Genomic DNA, 12,217 nt, shown 5'->3' on the forward strand with positions numbered 1-12,217 from the left:
TGAGAAGGTGTCTTGTCATGTTTTGATGACAAGAATAAAACATTTAAGTTTATGGACTTCCTTCCTACTGTCTGCTTCCTGCCTCTGTCTTTACTACTAACAATCCACATTTTATGTTATCAATGCAGTAAACTGCTTCAAAGCACGGAAAATAAGCCCTAGTTTCAGCTCTGTGTTATATGTGACAAAAAAAAAGTTGTTCAAATGTAGTACTGGTGTGATATTTATCGTTACATAACATAAATAACTATAACTGTTCTTTTTTGTTAGTGATTCTGTTTTTAGTAGGGCACTAATCTTCCTTAGTAATGCCCTAATGTTGGTTGTGTGCAACTTTATTACTTTATTAATAGAGTAATGCAATTATCTTTATTGTTTAGAACACCAATACCATGACGCAAATTAGACTGGACCCTTGAAAATTAAACTGTTCAGCACTCAAAAAACTTGGAATTCAACATGGGATTTCAAAGTCCAGTCTATAGATAAACAGGAATCCAGAAGTCAAACACAAACGGGGCAAGCTCAGTCCCCTCACTTCCCCCCTACTGTATTTATAGTACTTTTTCTATGAGTATGAACACTTACTTGAATATGTACTTTTTTGTACTTACATAACAGTTAACTATGATAAAACTTCACTTACTCTATTATAAAGTATTTAAATTAGAGATGTCCGATAATGGCTTTTTTGCCGATATCCGATATTCCAATATTGTTCAACTCTTAATTACAGATTCGGATATCAACCTATACCGATATATACAGTCGTGGAATTAACACATTATTATGCCTAATTTTGTTGTGATGCCTCGCTGGATGCATTAAACAATGTAACAAGGTTTTCCAAAATAAATCAACTCAAGTTATGGAAAAAAATGCCAACATGGCACTGCCATATTTATTATTAAAGTCACAAAGTGCATTATTTTTTTAACATGCCTCAAAACAGCAGCTTGGAATTTGGGACATGCTCTCCCTGAGAGAGCATGAGGAGGTTGAGGTGGGCGGGGTTGGGGGGTGGGGGGTGGGTTGAGGTGGGGAGGGGGGAGGGGTAGCGGGGGGTGTATATTGTAGTGTCTGGAAAGAGTTAGTGCTGCAAGGGGTTCTGGGTATTTGTTCTGTTGTGTTTATGTTGTGTTACAGTGCGAATGTTCTCTTGAAATGTGTTTGTCATTCTTGTTTGGTGTGGGTTCACAGTGTGGTGCATATTAGTAACAGTGTTAAAGTTGTTTGTACGGTCACCCTCAGTGTGACCTGTATGGCTGTTGACCAAGTATGCTTACATTCACTTGTGTGTGTGAAAAGCCGTAGATATTATGTGATTGGTCTGGCACGCAAAGGCAGTGCCTTTAAGGTTTATAGGGGCTCTGTACTTCTCCCTATGTCCATGTACCACTCCGTACAGCCGCGTTTTAAAAAGTCATTAATTTTACTTTTTGAAACCGATACCGCTAATTTCCGATATTACATTTTAAAGCATTTATTGGCCGATAATATCGGCAGTTCGATATTATCGGACATCTCTAATTTGAATGTTTAACAAATTGCAAAAGTAGGAAAATAGAAAATCTAAAGATATTCTGCATTGTTTTGTAATAACAGAGTTTCTGTCCAATTCCCAATCCCTACTATTTATAATTAGAAAAGCAACCTAAGAGTGCAGACCTCTACAAGGCCCTACAGTATCTCCAAATAGTAAAGATCCATGAAAAAATATGCTGAATCCAATCATTATCCCATTTTGGACATTTCCTGAAAGTTTGATCAAAACCGCAAAAGAGCACAGATTTAAATAAACAGAGTGAACTCTCTTGTCTGTCATCCACTCTCTTTGTCTATGTGGGTGGAGGCGAGACTGCGAGCATGCACACATACACAGAAATTGCAGCCTTGGTAACGTGGTAGAAATGATCCGGATAACCCCCAAAATGTAATCAGCTATCCTTTTTTTCCCGATTGTTTCTTTAAAATCAGCCCATAACTTTTTGATTGATGTTGCTAACTAACTAACTAACTAACTAACTAACTGACTGGCTGACTGACAGTCAGACAAACCCAAGTGAATACATAAACCCTTTTGCGTAAATAACACGTTTTGTACATATCCTATGACATTTTTTAGATTAAAACACATTTTTGTACATTTCCTAATAATTTTTTGTCATAAAATTGTTTTTGTCCAATTTTCTTTAACATCCTTTTACAAATAATGCATTTTTGTAGAGCTCATACAAAAAAATGTGTAACATTTTTTGTGAGAATTTCTACTAAATTCCTTTGCTTATAGGACACTTACTGTAAGTATATTTTCCATTAAATATAACCTTTTTTGTCCAATGCCCAAATAAATACATTAAACAATAATAATTGTCTCAATATTTTGTATTAAATTCTTGTAACAACACATTTTCCCTCAAGTTTCTCCAACATTCTTGTGATAATAATTTCTTATTAAATATGTTTTTTGTCAATTTATTTATGTGATAACACATTTTTGTACATTTTCTATTGAATTATTGTAATGATAATACTTTTAATGTTATTTTGTGTTCAATTTCTTATTCAATTCTTGTGATAATAACACATACATACATACATTGTACATATGAGTGTCTAGAAAAGCGCTATATAAATCTAATCCATTATTATTATTATTATGTCCAATTTCCTTGTACAAAATTCTTGTAAAAAAGTGTGTCAAATGTCCTACTAATATAGTAATAAAATAGTTTCAACTAATTAAATTATTGTTTGAATACATTGACCCGTGTACTGCGTTTGTCCTTTGTATGCCCCCCTAATATTAAAGCTAGTGTTGTTCCTGTGACTGTACACAAGTAGTGCAATGGTAATGCTACGTGCAACACAGCTAACAGAGAATGATTAGGAAGAGACCTTTTCCCTTACCCTCCCTCAGCATGCCCACAGTCAGACACTTCATGAAGCGGCAGGCCTGGCAGGACTTGCGTCTCCTCTTGGTGATTTCACACTCATTGGTGGCTGGACAGCTGTATTCTATGTTGCCTGTAGACACCATAGGAGGACACAAAGGTTACGTTCAGACATGTATATGTGAGATCAGTCCATAAACATTATTGGTAACTTGCTGTTAGTTTGATTGCTGATCCATCATTTCATGCAAAAAAAAAGCTGCCTTTATACCCTTTTTTATGTTTGAGGTCAGCTCTGACTGCTCCACTAAGCAAGCACACAACTTTACATGATTTCTAATGAAGTTCAAGCGTGTGTGTCTCACACACCCAGCCATAGTTAGGTACAGGTGTCAAAGGCGAGGTTGCGTGAGCGGCTAGGGTCTGCTCATGCTAACACTGGCTCAGAGCTGGGGATAAGAATATTAGCTAATGTAAGTTAATTATGTTAAAATCCTTAGACACCAACACAAACACCTAGGACTTCTGAGAAGCTAATTCCACTTTTACCTTTAATTCTCACACGTATGTAATTTCTTCTTTCCTCTAAACATTCTAAAATCCTGTTTCCTGCAAATGAAGTTTATCCTTCTAATATCTGACAACATGTTGTGCTTCTTTCGACAACAAGCTGGAGAATAAATCAACAGCGCCTCAGCTAGTTGCAGCTAAGTAGAGCACCCTATTACACCTCAATTGTCATGCATCCATCCATCCATTTACTACCGCTTGTCCCTTTCTGGGTCGCGGGTGGCTGTACCTATCCCAGCTGCATTTGGGCAGAGGGCAGGGTACACCCTGGACAAGTCGCCACATCATCACAGGGCCAACACAGATAGACAGACAACATTCACACTCACATCCACACACTAGGGTCAATTTAGTGTGGCCAATCAACCTATCCCCCTATTTTTAGAGGTGAGAGGAAGCCGGAGTACCCGGAGAGAACCCACGCAGTCACGCGGACAACTTGCAAACTCCACACAGAAAGACCCCAAGCCCGGGAATCGAACCCACGACCCTCTTGCTGTGAGGCACGAGCGCTACCACTCAATTGCTTCTAGACAAATAACAACAAAGAGCGACGTGGCTCAGATGGTACAACCGCCATACAGAAACTTGATAGTTCCTGGTACAAATCCAGCTTCTGTTCCCTTATATAGTCACTGCTGTTGTGTCCTTAAGCAAATTGGCAGCCACATTTCCCTTAGTGTACCCCAGGGTAGCTGTGGCGACAAATGTAACTTACCACCAGAGTGGACTGAATTCTCACTGAAAGTGCTTTGAATGTCTAGAAAAGCGCTTTATAAATCTAATCATTATTAGTATTATTGCCACATTAAAGAAATTGTAAGCAATCAAACTATGATTATCAGGGGTGCCACAAAAAATTATTACCATCTGAATCGCGATTCTTTTTTATCTGATTCTAAATTGATTTATGTTTTTCAAAAATATATTTTTTTAAAATGTTTTTTTTATAAAAATTTCAAAGAATACAAAATAAGTTATATAGACCATATCTGGGCTTACTCACTGCGCGTATACGTCGTACGTCAGCATATAAGAGAAGCTTTTGTAACCTGTAACCTGTTTGGAAAAGGTTTTATTGTCATCAAATATTATATCGCAAGAATCGGTTTGAATCGAGTATCGATTATGAATCGAATCATCACCCGAAGAATCGTAAACAAATCCAATTTTAAGTTGTTGTAAGGTTCCCAATCCTAACCATTTTGGCACCTTATTGTTTATGGGTACCAACAGAAGAGGCATGGTACCTACAGACTAGAGTTAGTATCACATTGTTGCGAGTTTTTTTGTATTATCTGAAACGCAACAAAAATAAATTTTTGTGTTTATTATTGTATTGTTTATGGTGTATCAGGTTTTTTTTCCCCCCATCATCGATTTAAAACAGATTTTTAACTACTATAAGTAAATGACATACATGCAAATTTGTAGTTTTATCTTCTGTCTTTGATAATTTGATTCCTCTGTCATTTGTAGTCAATATAAAGCATTTTTTATGTCTTCCTTTACTGTTTATCACCTGTCTTATCCTGATATGAAGTTTCAGAGCTTTCCTGTCAAGCTTTCTTCCTTGTTTTTAGAGACAGTTGCACCTTTTCCACATGCACTTAACAGGATGGTCTTGTTTAATAGAGTGAGCCATAACGAGATGTACATCTAAAAAAAACAAAAAAACAACTACAGCGTTCCCAGCATCCCAGCAAGCTCAAGTGTCTCCCAGTGAAAGAGAACAAACAGTGATTACTATTGACTGCTGCTGTGGAGAGGATGTTTTCTCATTACTCCGCTGATTAAGGGGGCTAGTTAGCCTAGAAAAAGGCTAAACGCACAAACTCGTCTTAATGGGTAACAAGATGCTCGTTAATTGGCCCCTGTTAGTTGAAGTAACTGGCTAAACATGCTTAACGCTGGGGGAAAACCTAATGGATGCCTCTAATGGGACATGCAGGAAGATACTGGTGGTGCAGCAGATTAATTTGGCAATTACTTATGAGCACTATTGCTAGATGTGCTAATGACACCAAAGCTTAGTAATGGGTCTTGTTAGGGTAGCTAAATGAATAAGTGTGCTAAAGGGACACTTATAGCAGGTGATTTGCAGAACCTCAAGGTTTGCATGAAGGTTGCTACATAGTAAACCTGTTATATTGACTTCCATTAGCGTACTCTAGCGAACATGCAGGACCCTCTTGGTATGCTCCCACGCAAACATCCTGCACAGCGAGGGGTTAATAGCAGATTGTCATTCTTCCATGCGACCATCTTTATTTCTGCCTTCACGCCTCTTCTCGGACACTGGGCCCGGCTTATAGACCCAATGATTTCTCTTGGAGGCGACTTTGTATAACGTGTGGACTGATGGTGGCCGCCTGGGGGTGTGGAAGGGATATATGAGGGCCTCAAATCCCCTGCAATCTCCTTTGAGGTGTGTGTGTGAGTGCATGTGTGTCAACCTGCTGCATGACAACTGACCACTATTGTGGAAACTGGAACGCTCATGTTTGTGCTACATAAACAATGTATTGTCAACAAAGACTGTAACACATTAACTATATTACAATCAGTCATTTTATGACATATCATAAGATTTCAATAGAATGATCTGTGTTGGCCCCTGCGATGAGGTGGCAACTTGTCCAGGGTGTACCCCGCCTTCAGAACAAGTGCAGCTGGCATAGGCTCCAGCACGCCCACGACGCCAAAACGGGTCAAGTGGTAGAAAATTGATAGATGAATGGATATTTTATAACAATCTTGGCTTATCAGAGAGGAAAAAACTTCTCTAGTCGAAAAGCATGGCATTGAAGAAAGTGAGAAGTGTGTCGCACATAAGACGTGACTCACCTTCACACTATGCATTTGTCATGTAGGTTGATTGGTTTTATGTGGTTAACTTCATTTCAGTCAAGAAAATGCTACTTAAAATACTGCATGCACAATTATTGCAGCATTTGCCAGTACCTAAATGTAGATATAAATGACAAGTATTGTTTTGATTGTTAATATTTTATGACAGTGATATTTTGAACCTGGAACAGATTATTTCTGCTCCTTGTACAGCATTCCCTGATGGGGGAAACTGTTGTGCAAACTGGAACAAATCAAAGTTAGACCATCATCCTGGAAAAATAATGCTCTACTTTAAATATTCTGCTAAATGTTAGCATACATTTGTCTGTATTATTATATTTTTTATAGTGTGTGACTGGAAATTACATTTATTTGAACTATTTTCAGAAAAACATGTTACCGAAAACTATCCTTTGCCTGTTAAACTGCAGCAACATTAACACATTGTCTTGTCTTTTATGATGGACTTGTATTGTCTTTAGCACAAGCTCATTGTTTCTTTAAATGAACATAATTTAGACTTCTTTTAATTCCTTCCCCTCATCTCATGTCGTCTAAATGAAAGCCACCACCTTTCTTTTTTGCCGTCTTCCCAGGTTTGTCATCTCATTTCATCCCACTCCCCCACACTCACTTTTATGCATCCCCCTCTCAATAAGGGGTGATAGATGCACGTTGTCAGGTGTAGCTGGACTGACGCCACAGAAACAGCAGCTGCCGCAGCCACTTCCGCCATGCCGTGACGCTCACACACACACACACACACACACACACACACACACACACACACACACACACACACACACACACACACACACACACACACACACACACACACACACACACACACACACACACACACACACACACACACACACACACACACACACACACACACACACACACACACACACTACGTACACCAGCCTCCCACAGCTTCCCCAACATTTTCCGTCTAAAGTTATTGTTCATTCAAATGCTTCCTCTTGGCCTTCCTACCTTGTCGTTTTTTTCCCCACTTCACACTCTCTCCTCTTCGTCCCTGTCCAGCTGGATGTGTTTTTTTTGGTGATTACCTGCAGTTTTATTGGCTAATGGCTTGAAACATACCAATATGGCTGCCACTGCCCATCTGAGGCCAGCATGGCTTTCTAGCCAATGTGCACAACACAAACACATTCACATGTTATTAACATGGATGCAAGCACACACACACACACACACACACACACACACACACACACACACACACACACACACACACACACACACACACACACACACACACACACACACACACACACACACACACACACACACACACACACACACACACACACACACACACACACACACACACACACGTACACACTCCATGGAAGAGTTTGGCTTGCTTAGTGGCCAAAGATAATGTCATGACTCATTTGCTCCAAAACATCTAAGACAGTTCACAGGCCAAATTGGAATGATCACTTTTAAATGAAAAAAAATTAAACTTATAAGTATGTAAACTGCTATAATATAGGGAGCGACAACATATTGACAGCTATTAAACCGCGGTGTGCATTAAAAATGATGGAAAAGTAATTATTTATTTTTATCAATATATGTGGGGTGACAAGACAACACATTTAAAGGTGTAGTGCATAAAAAAGTTGTAAGTCTAAAAAAAAACACTCACTTAGAGGGCCGCCTATTATGCAAAACCAACTTTTCTTACATATTGGTACCGGTTTTTATTTATTTGGGATCTACATAAGTCCCAAAAAATTTAAATCAAAGCGTGGCGGTATGGCACAGGTATTTATAAAACAATCTTGCTTTCCTTCATACTTATTCCAAACGAGCAGTTTGGAATTTGCACAACTTGTGACATGTTTCCAACATTTGAAGCCGCGCCCGGGAATCATTTTTGGTGATTTCACCCCCAAGGGTTGGAATTGGGGGTTAAATCACCAAAAATGATTCCCGGGCGCGGCACCGATGCTGCCCACTGCTCCCTTCACCTCCCAGGGGGTGAACAAGGGGATGGGTCAAATGCAGAGGACACATTTCATCACACCTAGTGTGTGCGTGACAATCATTGGTACTTTAACTTTAACTTTAACATGTGATCTTCAAATATGGTAAAAATTTAACCGAAGGGCATTGTGCGAGTCTGCCATTGTAGTCTGCGCTGTAGTCAATAAGCTCCTTCTTTTTCTCTATCCTCTTGTTGTGGGGCAGACTGGCTCGTACATGCACACGCATTCTCCGCTGTTGTCATTTCTAATACAAAGTAGCGTATGGTTCAATATGGAAGCGCTACAAACTACAACAAAAATGGCGGGGGGAAGATGATGTTGAAGTGGAGACACATAAATAAGACCACCCACAAAATGGCGCATCCTGAAGAGAAGGATCAGAAAGGGGCTTGAAGATGGTCTGTAAAACATAATCTATGCAACATTTTTACCAAATAACCACCATTAAATGTTATGTAGACCACAAGGAAGTGCTTTAAATGTAGAAAAAAAAAAAAAAAATTACTATTTTAACATTATTTTTCATACACTTGTGCAATTGATACAAAACCTGGACAAAAAGTTTTGCCTGTTTAGAAATCGATGCTCAATTTTAATGGAGATTGGTATTCATTTAGCAGTGTTTATTAAGTTAAGGTAAAGTTAAAGTACCAATGATTGTCACACACACACTAGGTGTGGTGAAATTTGTCCTCTGCATTTGACCCATCCCCTTGTTCACCCCCTGGGAGATGAGGGGAGCAGTGAGCAGCAGCGGTGCCGCGCCCGGGAATTATTTTTGGTGATTTAACCCCCAATTCAAACCCTTGATGCTGAGTGCCAAGCAGGGAGGTAATGGGTCCTATTTTTATAGTCTTTGGTATGACTCGGCCGGGGTTTGAACTCACAACCTACCGATCTCAGGGCGGACACTTTAACCACTAGGCCACTGAGCAGGTGGTTTATTGTTGTGATTGTAGTGTGCAGAGGCGTACCGGACTGAGGCACTACTTAATTGTAACAAAATAAGGTATGACGATGATCCATCTTTGTGAAGGCAATATTTTACAGCTTTTGCATTGAATCGTATTGACTGTGCAGGTGTCTTTAATCAAGTGTTCAAACAGCTATATCCCAACATTTCACGAGAGTCGACCGTTGATGCCCTGGCTCTTTAGCTTCTTTGTTGTGGCTCCGTTTGCAGAGCTCAGAGATTTTTTTTAACAGGTGAACTGTACATTTATGAAGAGTGTTTTATGAAGTCTGACTTTAAAGAGGTCCGTGAATGCATCTATAATGAGTTCTGACTGGTGACTAAATGAGCGCGAGGAAGAGAGGTAGAGCCTGTAGAAGCCAATGTGCAGAGCCGCCCTTGGCTAAATTGGGGCCCTAACGTAAGTAGAATGCTATTTTAAGGCTCCCCGACCCACGAAACACATTTTTTCTACACTTTTTTATTTATCTGAACCATTTTTGTACTTTTTTAATCAAACTTTGATGCGTGTTTTGTACTAAAACATATTCATGAGCAAGAAATTGTTCAATAATTATTTTTTGAAGTGCAAAATAACACATTTTAACATAGTAATATAAAAATAAATATGCATATGTACTGGAAGGGATTTGATCCCAGAACATCTGTTTACCAACCGTATGCCACAGTGGACTACAAAACCAAGAGCAGAAATTTGCCATTATATTCTTATCAATAATGGAGAGGGGAGGGAATATAAATACGTTTGCAGTATAGTTTAATATGAAACGCCCTATCATTCGTTAATTTATATTTTACATGTGCTTTTTCACCCCAGGCTCAAACCGGCGACCTTATATCCATAGTTGACCAACGCTACCCAGCAAGCTAAAACGGTCAGTCCACCATGTGCAGTGCAACTCTTAAATGACAAAAAAAGATAGCAACTTCAAGTTCACAAGCAGTGTTATGTTATGCAGCTAAAGACTATTTTTCTTTCTTGAAAGAAGGGGCAAAATGTCTATTTTGAATGAAAAGGTTGCCGACCCCTGCTCTATATCTACAGCAAAGGAGGGTCAGGATTACAAGCAAAGTGAAAATGCTCGAACAAGAGCAGGGTGGACACAGAAGGTCACACTCCCAAATAAGCTGTGCATTATATCCACACAGTTGTGTTTCATCTGTAACACCATTCCTCACCTATTGAACTTCTAACAAGCCTCTCTAAATGAAACGGGCCAGTTTAGACAGCGCTGCAATAGCTGATGAATTAAGGGTCAAAGCAACACACAGAGCGATTACAAGGTTGTGTGTCTGTGTGTGTCTGTGTGTGTGTGTGTGTGTGCGTGTGACAGTCTATTTAAGTGTGTCTCTTGTGAGTTTATCTCTGCATGCGTGGGCTCCAATCTTTTTGTCAGCCATGTACCGTGGCCTGATCTCATCCCATCATAAACACACACAGGTCATCTGTGGGTACTGGTGAGCATCGAGTGGATATAAGACCGCCATCCCCCACCGTTCCTCTTGTCTCTTTGGTTTTTGCTAGGGTTTTACTGGGAAAGCTGCTTATCAGAAGCAAAAGAAAGCATGGCGACAGATAGGTAGATGGATGGAAAGGTAGATAGATGAATCCTGTCTGATATGACTGACTGACTGACTACATAGCTCAATGACTGACTGGCTGGAAGATGAGTTTTCCTCCAGCAGGATGACAGACTGATGGGCCTATTAGTCCTCATAAACTTGACCTATTCTGGAATTATACATAAAAAACAGGCAGAGTTAAAAAGCTATAAATGTAGATATGCAATGCAGTTGTACAACACTGCAACCACACTAATATTGGTAATTTAATACAGTGTCCATCAAAAGGTATTATTACTGCAATAGATCACAAAATCGATTTTTTAAAAGACGATTTTTAAGACATTTCTACACTTACTCGCCGTCCATCTACGTCATTCGTCAGCAGCCAAAACGAACTTTTGTAAATCGTAACCTGTTTTTAAAAAGGTTTTATCAATATTTATATTCAAAATAATATATTGCGAGAACTGGTTGGAATTGAGAATCGTGTTGAATCGAGAATCGATTCTGAATCGAATTGTCACCCCAAGAATCGGAATGGACTTGAATCGTGAGCTTGTACGAAGATTCACATCCCTAATTATTAAAGTGATTATCTTTTTTATTGTTGTCTTTGGATTTGTGCAGGTGTACCTAATGACTGTATCCTACCAAATATCAATGTTGTGATATTAAGTTTAGAAAAGTGTCTCATCTCCATTTGATGATATCAACATTGGAAAAAAAGTTTAGAATATTATCAACACAATTTGTAAAATCAGATGTTAGATAATACTATGACATATTTTTTCTTGGTATTTCACAAAGCTAGTAAGAGCTGCTTAAAAAAATTATATTTCTTTCAATAAAAAAAAGTATAATTGGTATAATTATTACTATTGTTGTTAACGTTATCATTATCATTGTATTGGATTTTTTTATATTGTGCAGGTGTAACTGTTTGTAGCTTACAAAATGTAAACCTTGGCATTTACAATTTCAATTTTACATTTTCAATTTTAACAAAATTGGAACTTCAACCTGCACTGTCTTTTTTATTAAATATATTTTGACAAATTTAAGATGGAAACATTTCCGCAATTTGGGTCGTTATGGTGGTCCTGCAGCCACACCAGTTGAGAACCACTGCCTTAAACTTCCACCATCTTGCTGTAAGTGATGGATACATCATGTACTGTATATTTGAATACGTCATAAAATGTTACATTTGGCAACTAGGGCGTGTCCAATCATGTCTTTCTGAGCCCTTAATCTTCAGGATATAATGTTGAAATGAAATTACAACAACGTGCGGAAAATACCTGTGAACTCTACCTGAAGCCCTGTAACAAGTGGAG

General features: G+C 38.7%; 1 protein-coding gene across 5 annotated transcripts in view; it reads right to left on the bottom strand.

The window, feature by feature from the left end:
* Positions 1–12,217, bottom strand: part of esrrga (estrogen-related receptor gamma a) — a 145,017-nt gene that overhangs the window by 87,903 nt on the left and 44,897 nt on the right. For 3 of the 5 annotated variants that reach the window (XM_062025758.1, XM_062025746.1, XM_062025775.1), the window contains exon 5: positions 2,899–3,027. In XM_062025758.1, coding sequence (XP_061881742.1) covers positions 2,899–3,027 — 129 coding nt within the window. The remainder of the gene's footprint in view (positions 1–2,898; positions 3,028–12,217) is intronic. The other 2 variants (XM_062025766.1, XM_062025754.1) reach the window with 1 other exon arrangement.

This window comes from Entelurus aequoreus, linkage group LG02, assembly GCF_033978785.1.
Source record: "Entelurus aequoreus isolate RoL-2023_Sb linkage group LG02, RoL_Eaeq_v1.1, whole genome shotgun sequence".
Taxonomy (NCBI): domain Eukaryota; kingdom Metazoa; phylum Chordata; class Actinopteri; order Syngnathiformes; family Syngnathidae; genus Entelurus; species Entelurus aequoreus.